At 33.4% G+C, this 23,748-nt stretch overlaps 1 protein-coding gene across 3 annotated transcripts in view; it reads right to left on the reverse strand.

Annotated features, from left to right (window-relative positions):
* Nucleotides 1-651: 651 nt before the first annotated feature.
* SLCO4C1 (solute carrier organic anion transporter family member 4C1) overlaps nucleotides 652-23,748 on the reverse strand; it is a 62,350-nt gene continuing 39,253 nt past the window's right edge. For 2 of the 3 annotated variants that reach the window (XM_007191816.2, XM_007191817.2), the window contains exons 4-13: nucleotides 21,289-21,385; nucleotides 19,626-19,747; nucleotides 18,234-18,346; nucleotides 16,043-16,187; nucleotides 15,433-15,628; nucleotides 9,572-9,725; nucleotides 5,768-5,958; nucleotides 4,425-4,489; nucleotides 2,915-3,052; nucleotides 652-945 (exon numbers count right to left, since the gene is read on the reverse strand). In XM_007191816.2, coding sequence (XP_007191878.1) covers nucleotides 785-945; nucleotides 2,915-3,052; nucleotides 4,425-4,489; nucleotides 5,768-5,958; nucleotides 9,572-9,725; nucleotides 15,433-15,628; nucleotides 16,043-16,187; nucleotides 18,234-18,346; nucleotides 19,626-19,747; nucleotides 21,289-21,385 — 1,382 coding nt within the window. In that variant the 3' untranslated portion in view covers nucleotides 652-784. The remainder of the gene's footprint in view (nucleotides 946-2,914; nucleotides 3,053-4,424; nucleotides 4,490-5,767; nucleotides 5,959-9,571; nucleotides 9,726-15,432; nucleotides 15,629-16,042; nucleotides 16,188-18,233; nucleotides 18,347-19,625; nucleotides 19,748-21,288; nucleotides 21,386-23,748) is intronic. The other variant, XR_451908.2, reaches the window with a different exon arrangement.

Genomic DNA, 23,748 nt, shown 5'->3' on the forward strand with positions numbered 1-23,748 from the left:
CTAATTGGCACTTTTCTTTACTGAAGCTGGCACATTCCTCTGGAAGACATGTAATTGAATAATACTATCATAGAATAATAAGAGGTAAGTGTTAAAAATCAGCAATATCAACAAATCACTTTCTGGAATTCTTGAGTTAAAGTGAAGATATGTGCATACAATGCTAATATTTCTGAATTCACTATGTACTGGGACACAAAGAAGGTAATTAACCAATATTCTAATACTTCAGTAGCTTTCTGTAATAAATCAAGGACAGATTAGTATATGTATATTTAAAATCAAATAATATTATTTAGATGGTTTTAAATTCATGGTCATTCAATAACAGTTCTTGAAACTTCGAACATAAACTTGATGAATTTAAATTTTTACACCATAAATTTTCTAAAAAAGCCCAAACTATTGGCAATGATAATTAAGATAAAACAAGTTGTAAGAGGGATAGAAACATCACTTTGTTTTTAAAATGTAAAGTTTAAACTAATCATTGGTTTTATGGTTCTAGTATAGTTTATTAGTTGGGAATTTCGTACCTAGATGTACCTCTGTGTGTATATGTGTGTGTGTGTGTTTTGAGGCTTCTGATGGGCCTTGAAGGCACAGGTTTGTTTCTTATTTTAAAACAAAACCAAATTAAGAGTCCATACATATACAGAAAACACATTTAATTATAAAGTATCAATTTTTAAAATATGATTGTCCATATTGTATAGTTAATGCTGCAGTGACAATGTGTAGTCTTACAAATGGAGGCCAATTTTCAATCTTCTTTTTTGCTGTTTTACCCGTCATGCCCTGCTTTGCTGAGATCACATTCTAATGAAACCGAAGTCACAACTGAATTCTGATTTTGAAAAGGCACATCCGTGCCTAATGGTGGCGGTTTATACAGAAAGACTGCAAGCCCATTGAAGAAAACGGTGATAATTTTACAAGTAACACCTAAATATAGAAACAAATATAAATCATGCATTTGGGCCTTTAATTATTACAAAAATTAATTCTCATTGAAAAATTCTTCATGAGTAGAAACTCACTACTTAAAGAGAAGTATGTAAGCAATTAGTTTTATGTTTTAAATTTTTAAAACTTTAGTGAGAAAGTTGATATTCTTCAATAGAACACCTGTCCATAATTCAATGAACTAGTCCTTATTTTCTTTCTAAACAATGAAAATGTACAGTAATTATTCTATTTTTGGTTACAATAATACATTCTTAACCAAGGAAAAATAGCTTACGACATCCTTGAACCTGAATAATAAGTTGCAACATTTTCATGTCCATGATGAAAAGTAATTCTAAAAATAAAAAAGGCTTTGGAGTTCTTAAAAGAAAGCCTCTATGGGAATATATAACATTCAATACTCTTCACAGGCTTCAATTTGTCTTCAGAGAACTCTGATTTTAAGCTCAGTTATTTGAAGAAAAACTAGTTCTGGTCACAGTACAAGCATCAAAGTGCCAGCCAAATAAATTAAATGACCTCACAATATGGTTTTTGCAGTAGCTAATTTGTGTTAATCATTAATATTTTACTCAAACTGTGTATTTGAAAAACAGGAATACTCACTGTGCTAAGCATTTCTAGATTTATAAGAAGAACAATTACATAGGTACTACTGTTACAATGTTCTTGGAATATTTAAAGGTATGTATGTTTTGGGGAAAAAAATTCTCATATTCACTACACAGTAGGTAAAGGAACAATTCATTATCTATATTTTTTGGTCAAGAAGTACAAACATAACCAATAAATAAATTTTTAAGCATAAAAATACACTGAATAAAAAATGTTTTTTAACAGGTACAAGTGATGGGAAGATTAATTTTGCCTATTCTAGTCAATATTTGTCTTCTCATTATTTTGCTAGATTTATATATTTATTTCTTCAGTGGATAATTTATTATTCTGTCATTATAAATTCAGACAGCATACTACAGATTTAAACACATGTAGGAGAAACAAGCTATCTTGATACATGTGTGAAAATAATCACACCACAATCACAATGAAAATCACACATTATTTTAAACACACACACACACACACACACACACACACAGTTGATTCTTGAACAACTCAGGGGTTAGGGGCACCGGCAACCCATGCATCAAAAATCCTCATACAACTTTACAGACTGCCCTCTGTATTTGCAGTTCCAGATGGCGGATTCAACCAACCTGAAGACTGTGCAGTACTGCAGTACATATTTATTGAAAAAAAATCTGCTTATAAATTGACCCGAGCAGTTCAAACCCATGTTGTTCAAGGGTCAACTCTGTATGTGTGTGTATTTATATCTAGAATTTCTCTATTTTTAAATACTCTAATTTCTTAGGTTTTTTTAAATTTTAAATTTTATCATACTCTTTCAAAGTAGATGCATTGATCTATTTCCTTATTCTTAATTTTCATTGATTGCTTAACCAAGACTATGGAAGACATACTACCAAAGGCAAAAAGGGTTAAACATCATGGCTAACCTTGTAAACCATAAAAAGGTTTCTTACAACGTGCCTTAGAGCCAAAAAATACTTCCCTACCTCAGCTCTATGTGCTTTCCAAAGCCCAGGTGCCTAAATGACAATCGTTTCAGTTTCTTAGAATTCTCTTTTAGCTTTTTGTTATACTTTCCAAAAAAAGTTTGAAAGACGTTGTTAAAAGAAAATTATATGATACGTGATACGATGAAAGCTAAAATGTTACTCTCTTCTATTTTAGACTGAGCCTCGCAGACTCCAGGTAAGACCTTTTATAATATGCTATGATAAATGATCTCGGCTTCAGGACTATAGGATAATCCAAAAGCATGGACTGAACATTTCAAAACCTAAGTAAGTAACAATAAGATTTTTTTTCTCTTGACATAATCCATTTATTCTAAAGATATCAAAAAGTCACCACTTACTTATGGCCACTAACATATAGGCCATCTTGATGTTATTATAAATCCAGCAAGCTCCTTTAATTCCACATTCGTTGATATCCCAGAGAACACATGTGCTGTCTATTGTGATGCCAAATATAATAGGCCCAGGTATTGTGCCTAGAAGAATTACATGTGAAATACACATAAGTGAAGATTATAGTTTATAGTTACAGATTTTTTTATATATGATTATGTATATATTTTATATAAATAAAAATAGGTATTAATCTGCCCATATGCAAATCAATCAGTTCATGTACAAGTAATAGGAATATAAAGAAACACAGATAAAACATTCTAAAATAATTATACATAATTATTATATATTTCTAATCAATTCAAGAAATTATTTTAATAAACATCTCTGTCATATATTGGGTTAATATTTAGTTAAGTAAATATTCTAATTCACTGCTTTTCTAATTTAATAAATGTCTTTGAAATTAGCTATTATACTTTAAAAAAATCAAAATAAATTATTGATGCACAGAATAAGTCTTCTAAACCACAGCATATATATTATGCGTGTGTGTATGGGTGTGTGTGCATGTGCATGTAAACTAATGTGGGTGTGTGAGTATACATATTTATATATACATACACATACATACAGTGACATAAATGTGCATGGGAATGTACATATGTACATGCACACAAACATTCACACTAACATGCCTAGTTCACCATTAATTGTGCAACTATGGGCAAATCCCTGAATCTCTCAGGTCCTTAATTTACTCATCTAAAAAACTGAAAAGTTGGTCTAGGGAATCTCTAATGTTTCCTGCTTTTGATTTTTATTTTTATACATAATCTTAATATTATGGGTATAATATTATATGTAAAATTATACACACATATAATTACGTGTAAGACATGTTTCTGCCTTATTATTCTTCTTACATCTGGAACCTTAAAAATTTTCTGGCATAAATTATTTCTTCCATCAATTCTTAACTAGACACAATATTCACAGCACAGTTTTTACTGAAACATAAATTCATCATTTTTCAATGCTAATGTAACATAATTATGTCCTAAATGGAGTTAAATACAGGGAGGAAAAGGAATTACAATAGTTATAAATAAGATTTTATCATAATTTATGTTAGTGATAGGTTTTATATGAATAGAAAAAAAATTATGTCTTTTACTTGCTCTATTAGAAATGTGTTGATGACCATATGTTATATTTTAAATAAATATAATATACTCTTTAGGGTTATATTTGCAACAGAATTGGAAACAACAGTTAACCAATCAGGTAGGTGAAAAGTGAAGTCATTATTTTCCTATGTGATATATAAATAATACTACATCTTGAATAGTGGAAAACAGCTTTCTTCAATGACAATTGCAGAAACTAATTGCAGTTCCACTGCAGTTAAACTAATTGTTTTCTTGGCACGTACTGTAAGTGAATAAATCAATAACAGTAATGAATAAAAAATAAACAACAGTTACCAATGCATTAAGAAAAATGGCATACCTAATAATCGAAGCAACATACACTGTATTCCCAATGCTAGAGATCGCTGCTTTTGATTAACACACCTGGATATATTAAATGCATATAAGACAAAAAATGGTTGTATAGTATATTTACTCTTTGAGCAAATTCATTTTTATAACAGCTTAGCATTTCTAGATTAAAGCAAATACTATACACATGAAATAAACAAATTATTTATAACAGCTTATATACAGTTCAACCTTTCTGGAATTATAAGAGAAGAAAAATGTTTTCTCAACTAAAATACTGCAAATAATACCAAAAAAGAGTCAAATGAGTTTTAACAAATGTATTGAATATGTATGAATTTTAGCAAATGTAAAGAAGAGAGGACATTCATTAACAAGACTTCTTTCTGACTGTCCCATAAGTTACAAGTCATATGGCTTAAGTTGCAAGCAAATAATTCTTATTCTCTTATTAACTTTGAGACAGAAATCATACCTGTGAGTTACGGTTACAAATTGGAGGTAGTGTGGAACAATTTCTGATGCTCAATTTGATTCAACAATAATTCTTTAAGTAATAACTCTCAGAGATGAATGAGACATGATGTTGGCACACAAAAGAGTTAGATGGGAGATAGAAGAGATCAAGTAGTCTTTAAAAAAAATATATGTAGGTAAAAAGTGACATAGATGTAATAGGTGTTATGTTAACAGACTACTTAATGTTTTTAGACAAAATCTCTGAAGCTTCTGTTTGTCAAAAAGTATGTGAAAAAGCAGTGAGTATCAAGGAACAAAAATTGAAGATGGAAAAAGCTAGTTTGTTAGGAAAGATATCGAAAGGCTGATGAGCTTATGGAAGGGCAAATAGAAAATATTTTTACAAAGTGGTGTGGAAGGAAGAAGAGCCAATGAAAGGCACAAAACACTGAAGAGCCAGGGGACAGCCAGCATATTTTACTGTTTACAGGAAGGTTTAATATCACAGCACCTACTGTATAAGACAGAATGCACATCATTCTGATTCTGACACATGTGGAATGCACTGCCATTTCCATCATACTCAAATGCAAATGATTATAACTCCAGCTTACAACCGAAGCCTCATGAAAGAAGCAGAGAAACTAGCATTGAGTACATGCCAAGTAGGCAATGTTAAGACACTTTCACAACCATGATCTTGTTAAAGCCTCAAACATCTTGGGTTCAATGAGGTAGCTTTCCCAATGCCACAGAACTAATGATCTTGTAAGGGCTGAATTCGTATTGGAACCAACAGTCAATATAAACCCCAAATAAATCCCTAAGTCCATTTTTTTTTCATTCAACATGTTGGCTTAGGGATGGCAAATTTCACAATATAACACATACCTTAGGATAGACACAGTTATAGGAGTACCAGCCATGAAGGTAAAAACAATTGCAGCAAAGAAAATGCCAAGGAATACAGGCAAGTTTTTGCATTGACTTGAACACTTCCCAGCTTGAGCTTCAAAACTAAAACTTGATGGAGTAGGTGTTACTTCTGTTTTTCTTTCAATACATGAACAGTTATAATACACCTGGAAATATTAGACATAAACATACTAAAAGTGCTTATCTTCAAAACATATTTTATCATTGCAAATTATGTGAGTTTTAGACATGGCAAACACTTACACAGTCTTAATTCATAAACAACAAATAGTGATGAGAAACAGTAATAACCCTTAAGAAATCAAGCAAGTGAAAACAAGGGGCCATAGTTACAAAGTAGAATAATCTGTATTTGACTTTTGTGTCCATTATTTTAACTTGTAACCTGTTATTGATTCATGTCTTATAAAACAAATTGACAAGAATATAACAATTAGATGATCTCACACATTCTAGGCTGCTTTCAATGGATCACAATTGTTCAAATAGTTTTCCTGCTAATTTTCTTCTTTTCCATTATTAGGATACAAAGAAAAGCATGCATAGTGACAATCTCACTATCTATGCTAGTTTGAAAGAACTAACACTCTAATTTTAACAATTGCCACAGTAAATTAACTAATACGTTACAAGAGTTTGGGGGAAAAAAAAACTACTTTCAACTAAACCTTTTTACTATAATTTTCTGAACTTTTTGAATTGTTTTACCAAAAGTAAACTGGATCCTTCTTAAGATGACATATTTATGATAATCAAAAACTAGAAGTTATTACATTATCCTGAAGGCTATTTTTTATTAACATATTAACTGTTTAATATATATATACACATATATATGCACATATATGTATACATATAAATTAATAATATGAAATGTTGGAAAGTAACTTGTTTAAAAATCACAAGTATTACTTTTGTAGGAAAAGAGTTCAGGTATTTGAAAAGTTAGGCATAATCATTTTTTAAAGGCTTTTTACATCTCAACTCCATCCTTACTACAAATCTTTTTATATGTTTAAGGCCTCAATAAAGTCAGAGCAGAGCTAGAGAAGTCAAAGTGAACTGGTGCTTTTACTGTCCCAAAGGCCAGAGACCACTGGTACTGATTCAGGAAACTCAAAATATGCAGGTGACATTCCTAAAATGAAATATTACATACTCAGCAATCCGATATGTCAAATAATGAAATAAAGTAGCCTTTAAAAATTTTAAGAAGGAAAACTGAAAACAGTATTTTGTATCTTAAAGAAGCTTTACAACTCTCTTACATAAAAAAGTATACATTTGCCTATAATATAGCTAGCTGCTAGTCAACATCTGTTTTTGTAGTTCAGATCACTGGTAGGAAATGTATTCTATTTCTGTGAACAAATGTGCATATTTATTACATTATTATCAATGCATTTTGCCTATCTGATATATTTCATTAAAAAATCCTGTGAAAAAATGAGTTGTTTCATGGACTAGTTGGACATAAAAAAGCCAGGTCAAATAGAAAATTTGGAAGTCAAAATAACTTGCTTTTCTGAAACAATCCCTAGAAGACAATTTATTGTTTAAAATGGTAATGATAATATTTGGTGCCAAATATAAATATCGAATTAACCATGTCAGAATAACCAATGCCATTTCAAGTGTGCTCTGGGTATTAGATTTTTTATTTATTTACTTATTAATTCATTTATTTTGGTTTCCTTCTGCAGGATGGTATTTGTGTCTATAAATTTTGTTATGTGAGTAAAACCCTTCCATTAATTTAATTCCTTGTCATAATCTTCTAATTAGAGTTAGTCAATAGCACTTATTGATTGATATTTTATATACAGGAAAATGCTACCTACTCATCTGCCTCTCAAAGGAATAGTTTACCTTCCAGGTAGTTCTGAGTCTATGATATGTATTATGCTCACTTGTGGAATCTGATTCCTTATAACTGACACAAACACCTAATTTTCTCAACCTGTTTTGAAACTAAAGCAACCCCAGATGCCCACTGGTTTGAAGGTATGGTAACCCTCAGTTTTTGGATCTTAAAAATCTTTCATTAAATTTTCACAGGAACTTTATGGTAGTTATCTAGTTAGTTTTACTCCAAGGATTAAAACTGCACATGTCAACCAAGTCTATTGAGTCTGCTATGATTCACCACATTTTTTCTGGCATATTTTTCAATGTTCTTAGACAACTATTTTTAAATCTATAAGCTAGGTAATATGAAAAAAAATGTATACTCTTTCTCACATTCTGCTTTACCCCCAGCAGAAAGATGAAATCCTACATCTCTGTTGAGATAAATGTTCAATGTATTTATTACACACAAAATCATTAAAGATATGTGTACATATGCACAGACATATTTATGTGTGTATATGAACATATAAATGTGTATAACCACACACACACATACAGACATCTGTGTTGGTTCTAAAAGAAATCTGAAGTTCTGTTACAGATTATTTCAATTAATGATTTCTATTTATTTTTGTAAAAATCTTTTCTTGCAATTTTAAACTTATCTTTATATAGAAAAAGGAATGCCATTTCACTAATCCATATTTCAAATATCCAAGATTGTGCTGTTTTGTCATATAATTCTTACATACCTTATTCATTGTAGTCTCTTATATCATATTATAATTTCCCTCAGGTTTTTTAAAGTTATCACATTATCTATTAATGCATAACATTACCTATTATGTACTACTAGTAATGTGAATATTATTTCTTCCCAGGCTATTAAATTTAACGAAGATAAAATCTTTAGAGTGTAGATGTAGTACAACAAAATTCTATTGGATTTTCTTAAACCATTTAATTGTATTAAAAAGAAATCATATTTAGGTAAACTGATATGCATTCTTTTTTTTTTAATTTTATTTATTTTTTGGCTGTGTTGGGTCTTCGTTGCTGCGCGCGGGCTTTCTCTAGTTGCAGCGAGCGGGGGCTACTCTTCATTGCAGTGCGCGTGCTTCTCATTGCAGTGGCTTCTCACATGTGGAGCACGGGCCCTAGAGTGCGCAGGCTTCAGTAGTTGCAGTGCGTGGGCTCAATAGTTGTGGCGTGCGGGCTCTAGGGCACATGGGCTTCAGTAGTTGTGGCACACAGGCATAGTTGCTCCGCGGCATGTGGGATCTTCCCGGACCAGGGATAGAATCCGTGTCCCCTGCATTGGCAGGCGAATTCTTAACCACTGCGTCACCAGGGAAGTCCTGATATGCATTCTAATCCACAACTAGAAGTAAACTTGCATTTGAGAACGGTTTAGTGATTTGTATATTTTTTTAATGTGTCCATGGTGTATCAATTAAAAGCAACAAATATTTATTGTGTTTTTATTATATACACTGTACTCAGTAAGAATAAGAGAAGTTCCCTGACTTCGAGCGACATAAAGTATAGTTGAGAAAAAATATAACAATGTAAAAAGGTAAATAATATTTCACTTCTATAACAGAAGTGATGTTATAAAGATGTATGTGAGGAACTGCTAAATTGATTTTTCAACAGTAATTGAACGTGAGGTATAAAGGAAGAAGAATCTTTTTCAGTTGGAGTGGTCAGGGGCCTTTTTTTTTCTTTTAAATTAAGGTAAGAACACAACAAATTTTAAGTGTACGATGCATTATTGTTGACATAGGTACAATGTTGTACAGCAGATCTCTCGAACTTATTCATTTTACTTGACTGAAATACACAAACATACTGCCTCATTAAGGTATGTAAGGAAGTAAGGTAAAGTAAGGTTAAGACACAAGTTACCTTTGGATGTCTTTTGGAAACAGAATTTGTACAACCTGCATAGCAGGGAGAAAAATATTGGATTCCATTTCCTCCACAGATAGGATAATAATATGATCGCAGGCAGTTACAATTGGCATTACAAGGAGCGGTCAAGTTTCCCAGTTCTCCTGTCCTGTCAACAAGAAATAAAAGATGGGTAAATTATCTATGTTCTAACTTTCAATGAACAGTTCAGAAGCATTGTTATATCTTGCCATTCAATCATTTATTCACTCACTCAACACTTCATTTAATTACTGAACAAATAAAACAAACAGAATGTCTGCCTTTTCACATAGAGCTTAATTAACTTCTTGTGGAAGAGACAGGCAGTAGAAACAATAGCTGTATAATATAACGTCTGTCAATGATTTAAAAAACATAGGCAGAGTAAGCAAATAAAGCAGTTTCTCATTTGGTACCAGATAATTCTTTCTTTTTCTTTCTTTCCTTTTTTTTTTTTTTTTTGGTTGGGGGTTGAGGGAGGGCTGGTTCTGTGGATTGTAGGATATTTAGCAGCATCCCTGGCCTTCACCCACTGGATGCCAATAGCATCCCCTTAGTTGTGACAACCAAAATGTATCCAGACACTGCCAAATTTCCCTGGGATGTGAGTGAAATTTTAAACCTGGAAGGATGAATACAATTGTAATCTTCAGCATACTCACTTTATCAATGGGAAAACTTAGTCTCAGAGAAACTAATTTACTTTTCTTTCTTTTCCAAATATAATACTCCTGGTTGCCAGGCTCGGTGTTGTTCCATGCTGCCTCTTAATAGGAGGAACATCTTTTAAAATATAAAGGGTTACCCTAGGCAAAGATACTTCTCCAATCCCTTATTTATTTATTCATTAAACCAATATATATTGAGCAAGTGCTAGGCCCTATGCTAGGTATTGGGACTACAAAGCTGATAAGACAGTCTCCATTCTCAAAGATTTCACAGTCTAGGAGTAGAGTGGACACAAATTTATACACTAATATGGTTATAGACTGTGGTTCTAGATATCAACAAAGTGTATTTTAGATATCTGCACTGAGGAATGACACTTAAAACAAGCCAAAGTTTAGATAAGAGGGTCTGAAGAAGCATCTGCCTGAGATAAGTCTTAAAGAATGAGTAAGAGTTAGCTGAGTAAATGGGGAAGGTGAAGGGTACTTCAGAGAAGCTGATGAAAGTCAAAAGGTGAGAAATAGCATTCTATATGGAGAAATATGAATGATGTCTGAGGCAGAGAGTGATAGGAAATGTAGTTGGAAAAGAGTCATGGACCAGATTATTGAAAGCCTCATGGGCCTTGTCAAAAACAATGGGCTTTAACTTATTTTGAAAAGGTAATCAAGTATTTTAGACTGAAAAGTGGCAATGTGAAAAGTACATTTTAAAGAAATAACCCTAGCAGTTATACAGAGTTTGAATTTGGAGGAAGGGGACTAGTTACAATACCCTAGGCAATAAATTATGATAATGTGTAGGAGAACTAAAATAGAATTTTGATTAAAAAAAACAGATTTGAGAAATATTTTGGATGTAGAATCAGTACGAGTTGGTGTTTGGTTGACTGAAGATAGGAACAGGATGGAAAAGTCAAGAGTGACTCCTAGTGTCTAACTTGGCATTTTGGTAGAGAAGAACTAGTTTTGGGGAAGAGGTGATGGGTATGGTTTTATACATATTGAGATTAAGAGTCTCAAATTTGGTGAAGAAATCTGGCCTGGAGCCAGGTATCTTAATATCCATTTGCATATAGATGTAGCTGAAACTCTGAGAATGATAAGATCAACCATATAAAGAGTGGGAAGAGTACAGAGAGGTCTTGGGAGTTCATTTATTTCATGAATACGTAGTGAGCTCCAATCATGTGCTAGACTCAAAGTGGTGGAAATATATCTAAAATAAATAAAGAAATAGAAATAAAGATAGAGGAAGGAAGGGAGGGAAGGAGGGAGGGAGGAAGGAAGGAAGGAAGGAAGGCAGGGAGGGAGGGAGGGAGAGAGGGAGGCGGGGAGGGGGAAAGCAAGGAAGGGAGGAAGGGAAGATGGAGGGAGGGAGGAATAAAATTCCCTGCAACCATGAAGCCAAGTTTCTTGCACTGGGGATCAAAAACAGTAAATGAAATTAAAAAAAAAAAAAAAAAAAACAGTAAATGAGCGATTTATCTAAGTATCAGAAGATAATAACTGCTATGTTGCAAAATGATGATACTTAAGGAGTAAGTGGAGAACAAGAAGCTCATGAAGGAAATAGATTAAAGAGAAGGATATAAAACAAATGGGGAACAAATCAGTAGGGAGTTTGAAGGAAAGGGTGATCAAAGAGTAAATTTTAAGTAATTTGTCTCTCTGCTTAGAGTCTCTCTGTCTTCAAATCTACTCCACAGGCTGCTGCTAGATGTCTTTATCAAGCATGATTCCATTCATGAAAGCAATCAGGATAGTCTTTGCCCACATCTAGTTTACAATATAGATGTAGAAATAAGGTGACAGAAAAACTGTCCCTGCAACTCTAGAAATAGCCTCTATACAATAATTTTTAAATTAAAAATTTCCAATATATAATCCCCATATTATTGATAAATGATTACTAAGAACATGAAAGTTTAAGACAGTCTGAGGCAAACTACAGTAGAAACAAAGAAATATAGAATATATTCCTTATTATCAAGGGTTAATCACTTTAGCCTACACATTTTCTAAAGGTTTATTTCATAAAGTAAAGGGGAAGCTATTACCAGGAAAATAGCCAATGCCTGTGAAGTTTATTAAATTTTCTTAACATATACATATTCTTTTTTAAATGTATAAAATATCTTAAATTTTTAAAAATTGAATATTAAAAATATTTAAAATATATCATTTTGAGTATACACAAAATATATTTAATAATTTTAAAAATACACATAAATGTGTGTTTATACATACATATATGTATATATGAGAAACATGTTTATCACGAATAGCTGAATTTAAACATTAATGTCTTATGTGAATCCAAACTATTATTCTATAATTATGTTTCTACAATAAGCAAAGATTTCCCTAAATCTACTGCAACTCCTTGAAAGACATGCCTCTTTAAGGCGCTGTTTCAGATAAGCAATGAAATTCTAGCTATAGGCCAGATAGGGAAAAAATATTGTGTGTACTTACTACAAACCCTGCAACTTCACAACCTCTCTTTCTCCCACTTCACTAAGGAGTTATTCCTTGAGCTTCTTAGTCTGTTCTTTCACTGTACTTTTTCTTATACACATGTTTCTTGCATAAGGTTATTATGACTAAGCTGTCCATGATATGGACATTTTTTTTTTTACCTTTTTTTTTTTTTTAATAACTATATTTTTTCTTCCCTCTCTTTGTTTTTTGCCAAGTGCTATTTAAATTTATTTATTTATTTTTATTTATGGCTGTGTTGGGTCTTCGTTTCTGTGCGAGGGCTTTCTCTAGTTGTGGCAAGTGGGGGCCGCTCTTCATCGCGGTGCGTGGGCCTCTCACTATCGCAGCCTCTCTTGTTGCGGAGCACAGGCTCCAGACACGCAGGCTCAGTAATTGTGGCTCACGGGCCTAGTTGCTCCGCGGCATGTGGGAATCTTCCCAGACCAGGGCTCGAACCCGCGTCCCCTGCATTGGCAGGCAGATTCTCAACCACTGCGCCACCAGGGAAGCCCGATATGGACATTTTAATATGCAGGGCACATAGCTAAATCAAGAATCTGGGACCACAGAGAAAAATGATCTGACAATTTCACACCTCCATTGTGACTTCAAGCCTTATCTCTTTATTAATAGAATCTACACACACCCGCACACACATCCCGTGTGTGTGAATGTGCGTGTGTACATGTGTATACTCACTTTCAGTTTTTTCACCACTAGGAATGTGTATGTAATTAAGCTCTGTCTCTATGTCCCAGATCGTGATATCTCTCGATGTCCAGCCCCCACAGGCACCTCGAACTGACACCACCTCACTTGCTTTCCCTCCTGATTAGGCTAAGGCCACTCATCTGGTAGTGACTCTTGTTTAAGGTAGAAAATATCAGATGGATTCACATCCACATCACCTGTGCATCAAGGTGACAGAGTAGTATTAAACTATCCAGAAGTTTCTGTACTTCTAAAAGGAACATACAAAAAAAGTGGTTTCTTGGGGTACATTTGGGTGAAGTTTATAGGCGTCAGTCAGGTTCTGCACAACTTACCTCTATCTATCTTTCGACCTTTCCAGGTATCTTTCTACTATTTCCAGGCACATGACCTAAGCGCCATTCAAACTGGTCCCTGAATCTAGCCTTCACTTTCCAGCATTTATGCTTTGGCTTAACATATTCCTTTGCCATTCCCTCTTTCGCAAATCTTTCTCTCTCAAGCTTTTTGTATACTTAGAGGATACTTTAGCCCTATTTCTCTATTATGCCATGAAGCCATTCCTAAATCTAATTAAAGAAACTGAAAAGCTCTTTTTAATTCCATAGCCTTTTATATCTCTCACCACCTAATTCATTGTTCATTCACTGTTTTGTTTCCCAATCTATCCTGCTACCCTGGAAACTCCTTTAGAGTAGGAATTTTGCCATAAAAGTCTGCCAGAGGAAGCAGTCGATGAATTGTTGAACAAATGTAATGGAGCTGGACTAAACACTGCTTTAGAACATTTTTCATTAATATAAAAGAATGACAGACATGAACAGTAGCTACAAATCATGATAATTGTTATTGGCAAACTTTTCAAAACAAACTTTTCCCTTTATTTAGGTTATCTGAATGCCATATTAATACAAAATTAGAGGCTTCCCTGGTGGCGCAGTGGTTGAGAATCTGCCTGCTAATGCAGGGGACACGGGTTCGAGCCCTGGCCTGGGAAGATCCCACATGCCGCAGAGCGGCTGGGCCCGTGAGCCACAACTGCTGAGCCTGCGCGTCTGGAGCCTGTGCTCCGCAACGAGAGAGGCCCGCGCATCGCGATGAAGAGTGGCCCCCGCTTGCCACAACTGGAGAAAGCCCTCGCACAGAAACGAAGACCCAACACAGCCAAAATCAATCAATCAATCAATCAATCAAACATACGCATCTGATTCAAGATCCTCATTAAAAAAAAAAAAAAAAAAAAAAAAACAAAATTAGAGAGTCCTTGACCTGGAGCACCATCCCCTTCAACAGTCTCAAAGACATATATTCAAACAATTAAAGCAGCACCGTAGGCCATAAAATACACTGCTGGGCAATGTCCTACAGCCTGATCCTCTACTTGTGGCTTAGGATTTCAAAGCAAAACAAACAAGGCAAAGAAAGATAAAATGGTCAAACCAGTTATAGGTAGAAATATGTTTACGGGTCATAACAACAAAAAGTTATTTATTTCTCTATAATAAACATGAACTTCTAAAGTAAACACAACAGTGATTAGTATCACCTAGCTCTAGCTTCATTTTAATTTCTCTACTAGCCTATTTTCAATCCATCTAATAAGAGAATTTCACCATAGGGAGTTTTAAAATTTAAATCAATAGGAACATAAAATGTGAAATTCTCCCTAGGATGTTGAATCCATTACGGACAAAGATTCTGTAATATTAATCTTTGTATCCCTGAGAATAGTACTCAGTATAGAATAGTTGTTTCTTAAATTCTTTCTGAAAAAATATCCAACTGTTAATATGATATCAATTACTGAAACTAAAAATAAAAACTACATATTCTTACATAGGAAAAGCAGCCTTCCAACTTTTTTAAAAAAGCCAATTTCTTATCATTTTATTTAAGAAAGCATATACTTGGAAATACACACATAGTTTATTACTCTGATATTAATATCAAAAAGCAGTGAAATATATTTACCCATTATATGATTCAGATACACCTGCAAATGGCTCATTTTCACAGTTGGCATAAACAAATACAAAAGTCAGTGCAAGTGCAGTTATAGACGTGAGCAAAGCAAACTTCATTATGTTTTTACACGTCATTTTGAATTTCGAAACAAGGATACCACCTAAAATCTGACCAAGAGCAGCTCCGGGAATTAAAACAGTCCCTAATGAGAAAGAAGACACAGTGAGAAAACATACACGTATACTGAGTAACTTATACCAACAATTGGAAAACATCAAAAACAAGTAGTACTATGGTTTTAACATCTGAAAGCACTCATGTGATTTAGAAACAACATGAGTAAATGAGTTAACGGTTATATTAAGAGATTAATAAAGTTAATGTTTTGAATATTAAGATTAATATATATTCGCTTTAGCTCTGTATATAGCATTTGTATCTCTCAAATTCATACAATAGATTGTCTAATGTCAGAAAATTGGAAACTTTTATCAAAATCAGTGTAAAGTTTAAACTTCAAGGAGTGGGCTATCCAAAATTTTATGCTATTTTAATAAATATCTAATGTGGTAAAGTAAGATTATTAGATTAAGCTAGAACAAAGAAAATGTTTTACCTGCAAGGGTAGCTGCAGAGCTGGAAGACAATCCAAACTGATTTTCTATAAATTTAGGTAAAAATGTAGCAAATCCAGTAGTAACTAAGGCTTCTGAGCAAGTTGATAGAACTAAACACATAAAGACAGTATTCCTCATCAAATTCTAAAGAAAAAATACAGTTCACCAAATGAATAACTATGATTATACTGCCAAATGCAGCATTAGAATGGTAGATACCATGATGAAATAGCACATTTTAAATACACACAATATAATTATTTGTAAAATTTCAGCATTTTCTTTAGCACAAAAGTATAAATACTGATCACTAATAGTTTTATACATACAATGTTGAGAAAATTTATACATGGAGCACCTAGAAAATTGACAGATGATTAATCAGTAGGGTGAATGTGCCTTGATCATATGCAAGGGACCAGGGAAAGGAGGTAAAAGCTGGCTTGGAAAGTTCTCTTCCCCAGTCTTACTATATATCTCCATACAATAAGCCTACCCCATATTTGATTTTTTTTAATTGTGTTCTGAATTCTATGTCCAGTAAATGAAGAATTGACTGTGAGGAAAGATGAGAGTGGTCTCTAAATATCAAACTTTTGGTACTGCTCCACAAGTATTGCTCTCGGTAGTTAAGAACCTTAGGTATAGAGTTAAGCAATTTTCAATAAGGGTCTATATTGCTGGAGTTCTCAGAACCTTATTAATCTACCAGAGGGGAGTATAGTGATTCAGTTATTTCACAATATTTAACCATAAAGTGAAAAACCACAAAGTATAGTTCTAGAATATTCAATGCAAAAAAATTTCATAAAACTGAGCAACACACACACACACAAAGGAGTCACAAAAAGGCAAGATAAGACATTTAGAAGTCAGAGCCAGATGATCGAACATAAGAATAACAATAGTGACAAAAGGAAAAAAAGTACCTGAATGAAGAAATGCAATAATTTTTAAAAATAATGAGTAGAAAATATTTAAGTTTTCAGATTGAAAAAGATAATGGACTCCAAGCAAGGATTAATGGAAAAATGATACATATTTAGGAATAAACTAGTGAATATCCTGAAATGAAAGAGAAATGAAAAAATTTACAAATTTGCAGATAGAAATAACTAAGAATCACATTAACTTGAAACTTCTCAACTGCAACATATTTAACTAGAAAAGAGCCAAACAACATCTACGGACTACTAAAATTAAAGGAGTATGATCTGAAAGTATCCATCCAGTCAGAAATATCATTCTGACATTCAAGGATACTTAGATGGCATCCTATCTGAGAAAAACCAGCAATAAAATGCTGTATCTATAGAGATCTGAATCAGAATCAAGATCTCAAAGCACGAGAACATAAGGATAAAAAGAGCATTGGTCAGTAATGACTCTTGATACATATAAGAATTTATAAAATAAATTAAATAGAAATATATGAAATAGAACAGAACTACTATAAAAGAAAATAACAGGAATTAGAATTAAAAATTATAAACAATCTCAGCAAAACACAAGAATGTGCCTGTATGGAAGAGGAGGAAGGAGAGTTAAAAAGTAGGATGAATGGAGTAAAAACATTTTAAGGCTTTCATTTGAGGAGGAAAAAAAATAATGAAAAGTAAATAAGTTCAAATCTTGAAAAGGTAAAATTATAAACTCCCTTATGTACAAAACTTTTATGATGCTAAATAGAAAGAATACTTCTCTGCCGAGTTCAATAAAACAGACCATAACACTTTTGTTTCTTTAACCTCAAATTCAAAACAAGTAACCACTAACCGCCACTTCTTTCACAGGGAAAAATATTGGTTTGGCATTCTCAAAAACATATTTACAATTCAATGATAATTGATCCATCCATTACACAAGGGAAATGGCATGGGATAATGGACTACATGCTAACGAGGAGCCACTGAATATTGAAATTGCCAATAAGATAACTCATGTTCTTCCAACCAATCTACTCTGGAATAGTTTTCATTTACTCAAAGCACAATACAATTAAATCTGAAGAGGTTTTTATAAGAGCTGGAACTATAGTAAATAAGCAAGCAAGAGTGCATTATGATAATATTTGTGTGTATGGATATACTGTTTACATATATTTGTAATATATACATATATCTACATATATATGTGTGTATAGGGGTGTGTGTGTGTGTGTGTGTGTGTGTGTGTACAGTGTTATTTTACCTTTAGAGCAGCTGGAAAATCTTTAAAACTTTGTCCAAAATTCCCATCTGTATGTTGTAAAGAATTACTCTGATGAATCTGGGAAGTTTTTCCATCTTGAATTTCTGCTGTACCTAAAAAAATAGTAAATTTACCCGCTCTATCTTCTTGCTTTCTAATGATTCTTTCTCATCCTTTATGCATTAAACAAAGAATGTTTAAAGCTTTTCTCTTCTACTCTAGTTCTAACATGTTTTTTAGATGAAATAATATTTACTACCTATTATCATGTCTTTTTTTTTTTTTTTTTTTTAATTTATTTATTTTTATATTTATGGCTGTGTTGGGTCTTCGTTTCTGTGTGAGGGCTTTCTCCATTTGCGGCAAGTGGGGGCCACTCTTCATCGCGGTGCGCGGGCCTCTCACTGTCGCAGCCTCTCTTGTTGCGGAGCATAGGCTCCAGACGCGCAGGCTCAGCAATTGTGGCTCACGGGCCTAGTCGCTCCGCGGCATGTGGGATCTTCCCAGACCAGGGCTCGAACCCGTGTTCCCTGCATTGGCAGGCAGTTTCTCAACCACTGCGCCACCTGGGAAGCCCCTATTATCATGTCTTTAATTTTTAATAATAGTACCATGAATAAATCTGAAAAAACAGTCAATACATAGACTCATAAGTTGGATGGCCCAGGGTAGAAAGAAATCAACGAGTCCATCTACTTCTACTCTGCCTACTTTTCTTCTGCCCATTTCCAGAAGTTAATCATCTATCCTGTTACATCTATTCTGTTACATATAACAGAAACAACTAAATGCCTTCAGCCTGGAGAAAAATACTTCTATAGATATGTATATGAACCACATGATTATAAAGAAACAAAATCTCACAGAGAAAGGAATAGATATTCTTTTCTATTCATCTTTTCTTTTTGGACAGATTTTTAGTATTGAAATTTGGTGAAAATAAGTATACAAAAGCATAACCTTGGTGACAATTGAAAAAAAAGTACATGTACTATCATTAACAAATAATTAACATCAATAATTTAAAGCCAATTGGCTCTTGAAGTTACTAACTGAATACAAGCTAATAGTTTAAAAGATATTATATCTCATATAAACATAAAGCAAGATTCCAGATAACACATAAAATACAAATTTAGTATTTAATAAAGAGGTGAATATGTACAGTTTTATTGGGTATTAAATGAAAATAAAGAAAAAACATGAATATTAACACTGTTACCCAATATTTCCTAAAATAAAGACAGATATTCAAAAGTTTGCATAGGCAGACAACTGAGATTCTATTTAAAAAAATAGTGAATTTTCTAGGGTTCTTAGTAATCATGTAGAAAGCAATACTTGGCCTAGAATTGGAATAAAACTCCCTCGTTTTAAAGAAAATATTTTTACCTGGTAAGTGTTTTGGAAAGCAAGAAAAAGGTATTATCAAAGACCAGGCAAAGATCCAAGACATAAGAAATCCAATCCACCATGCCCCCAGCCATCGCGGATCATCCTCAGCGATATCAATGCTGTATGACAGAAAAACAAGAGGTAAAAGTCAACTCTATCTTGTTAATTAAAACTCAGTCACGATAATTATATAATTTATAATTCAAATGCATATATAGAGAAATATTATTATATTATCCAAAATTTCAAGTGGAGCCATTTTGAAGAATCACAATGGATAGCAGGCATAAATGAGAGCTCTAAGAATAATGATTTACAAAGTATTCCACATGGCAAATACAACACAAGTTTTAAATATTTAATAGTAAATATATGTATGTTGACTATTTGAAAGCATGCATGGAATTTCTGAACATTCTTTATCTAACTTTGGCTACATTTTTCTTCTCTGAATATTATAATATTTAGTATATGTATAGAATACTAAATACACCTCACAGCGAGTCACTGATTTTTGTTAAAAGCCCATACACTATGCCCCAATTGTGGCATTCATTTGAATGTAAAATTCTTCTGAAAGTGATAATATGTTAACAGTTTGTTATAATGGTTGTCATATTTTTATATCAACAGGCTCTTCCCCAAAACACATCATTTCTACAACTCATTTCACTCCACTGAAATTAAAACCCAGCTTTCTGCTGAAGGGCTTTCTCTGTACACCTTTTTATATAGTCTCTAAAAGATTAACCTAGGGCTACAAATATCAGTATCTTTGTATTGTACCACCTTCTGAAATTTTTTATTAACCTATAGTCTCTAAAAGATTAACCTAGTCTCTAAAAGATTAACCTAGGACTAACAGCTAAAGAACAAATCACGTACTGTGACCACATTTTCTTATTCATTGCTCACAGTCATGCAAAGGACTGTGTAGTTACAGTAAAATGAGAAAGTATGGCCTCAGCAAAGGCCACTAACTTCTCTATTCAGGAAAAGGAGAAGGTAACTCAGTGGGTAAGAAGGGGGTTTTGGAGTCAAAAAGATCTACTTCATTTCATGCCTTGGCCACTTACCAAGTTCTGTGTATCAACTACCTTATAAGATTATTAAGAGGATTAAATAAAATGGCATGTAAAATAAAGTTACACACAAAACCTATGTTGTCTAGAACACAGTATGGGATAAATAAACATTACCTATTATTATCCTCCAGTGTTACAGCTGTTAAAGCTGAACAATTGTGATCTCTATGATATTATCAGCGCTACTATAGCACTTAGTCTGAGAATCATAAACTCTTGAGACTCTTCAGGCTATCTACCTACAGCTAAATATACTGAAAGCACACCTAATTTTAATTAAACTATTATTTTTGAACAATGCACAGGGTACTGGTTATGTATTTTGAAAAATTTCACCATCTAACTATTAAGCATCCTTATTTGTGAATAAATACACTATACCAAGAGATGGTGTGGCATTAATTTGTGAAGCAATGCAGCCAAAACAGTACATAAAAATTGTGTGTATTCAGTTTTGTTTCCTGAAAAATCCTTCATGATATTCTGAAGAAATACTATAAAAATATTCCATCTATGGTACTAACATGATTAAAATAATATAAATCTAAATAAAAGAAAAATAGATATTGCCTTGCCTTTGTCCCAAATCAACATCAATGTACATGGCTAGCAACTGTCCTCCCAACACATAGCCAACAGCAGGGCCTAAAATTGACATGGAATAGCCAATTCCTAGAAAAAGAACAAAGACAATGAAAATGGTCATCTGTGCAACTTTGCTTTGAATGTCTGACAAGTGAAGAAAGAGAAATATTTTACTATAGAAGAACCAAATGATTAGAATTATATGAAAATTACACATATTTTAACTAAAAAATGCCATTTGAGTGGTATCACTTGTCAAGGAGCTTAAAATACATAATTCAATGTCAAATTTTTTAGACTACAATAATGATGGCAACAAATCCAATAATTATAAATTTATGAAAGTTATATCATGTTAACTCACAGCAGGGGTAGTTCATCTACTATTACCCTTTGTGAACAGTGATAGTAATTACCGGCTACAATTCTTACAGAAGAAAACAAAGTGAAATGAGAAGCCTTTTATACTCTGTACACATTCCAAAAGCATTCTTTATGCTTTAAGCTGATTTAAAACCTGGATCTGGTTCATTAGTCTGTTTCTAAAAGTAAACCATTAAACTCCTTCTCTTAGTGAATCTCCCATTTTAACTTGCAACAGAATTAAACTGACCTTATTTCTCCGATATTTAAAACTTTGTCATATATAACTTTTTACTTTTTGTTAAAAAATTATGCATACATCAGTATCTTCATATACTACCACCTTCTGAATTTTTTTATTAATTACTGAGATTCTCATTCTCATACACAAAAGAAAAGGAATATACCATACACAAAGTGAAGCATACATCAATGGTAAAAATGACTTATGTACTAGATCAAGGCTCCAAAGTACAGGTCATTCAAGATGATCTGAAAACATATAAGAACTTTTATTTATCTATCAACTACCCTAATTTATATTATAACTATATTTTTAAATGTAAAAAATGTATTGGTAGAAAATTTTAAGTATATAATTTATAAATAAATAAGTGTATATATATATATATATATATATATATGATTCATGCTCAAAAAATTTTATGGCTAAAAGTACATGATTAAAAATGCTGGAAATCAATGATTCCCAAATTATCTTTGGTATAGATCTTTTTATAAATTATTTCCAAAAGGGTTTAGACTGATACATTTGTAAGGATACCTTATAAGTTTTGTGGAAGTATAAAATTGCTATAGGGCTTCCCTGGTGGCACAGTGGTTAAGAATCTGCCTGCCAGTGCAGGGGACACGGGTTCGGGCCCTGGGCCGGGAAGATCCCACATGCCGTGGAGCAACTGGGCCTGTGCACCACAACTGCTGAGCTTGCGCTCTAGAGCCTGTGGGCCACAACTACTGAAGCCCGCGCACCTAGAGCCCGTGCTCCGCAACAAGGGAGGCCACCACAACGAGAAGCCTGAGCACCACAATGAGGAGTGGCCCCCGCTTGCCGCAACTAGAGAAAGCCCGCGAGCAGCAATGAAGACCCAACACAGCCAGAATAAATAAATAAATAGATCTATTTAAAAAAATTGCTATAAAAGTTTCTAAAAGTTTATTTTCACTTTTTGACGTTCTTCATGTTGGCACGGATCTATGCAATTCACACTGAATAGCACTATCTACATCTCCTGCTTTCTCAGTCCTCAGCAATTACTCCTCGGTTAACAATAAAGAATGCTTTGCATATGTTCACAAATATGTTCATAAAAGAAATATATCAAGAAAGCAAAGAATTTAAAGTTTTCAGTTGATGAAAGGTGAATTTGCTATGACCCCAAAATTAAAAATTGTGGTAATGGTGGATGGACTATGGTAGACTAGCATTTCCAACCAAATTGCCCACTAAGAAAAACTTTTAAAAACTGTAAAAATTATTTTTAAATATAAGGCAGATAAAAATAGTGAAGGACCACTGTTTCACGATTCTTAAGAAGAGAGAGATTTAACAAAAATTGGGACTGATTTTTTTTCCTGGGTATGGTGGCTAATTCTATAAGAGGCACAGGGAGGGTAAACTGTCCTTTGCTAGTCTCTAGGAAGTAGGGAAACAAAAGTTGCAGTTTAGGGAGTAGAGCTTATAAACTTTCCCTGTCCTACATTTTAAGTTGGCACCTACGAGGCTATACTCTAAAAGCAAGGATGAGTTAGAAGTAGACTGGCTCACAGAGTAAGTGCAGTTTAGCTTCAAATAAACTCAGTCCCTGAAATTAGATAAAGGGCATCCCAGATTGTAGTGTTCCCATGTACGACAGAGGTTGGAAAGTTATTAAAAGACACACAGGGGGCTTCCCTGGTGGCGCAGTGGTTGAGAATCTGCCTGCTAATGCAGGGCACACGGGTTTGAGCCCTGGTCTGGGAAGATTCCACATGCCGCGGAGCAACTGGGCCCGTGAGCCACAACTACTGAGCCTGCGCGTCTGGAGCCTGTGCTCCGCAACAAGAGAGGCCGCAATAGGGAGAGGCCC

This window comes from Balaenoptera acutorostrata, chromosome 2, assembly GCF_949987535.1.
Source record: "Balaenoptera acutorostrata chromosome 2, mBalAcu1.1, whole genome shotgun sequence".
Lineage (NCBI taxonomy): Eukaryota > Metazoa > Chordata > Mammalia > Artiodactyla > Balaenopteridae > Balaenoptera > Balaenoptera acutorostrata.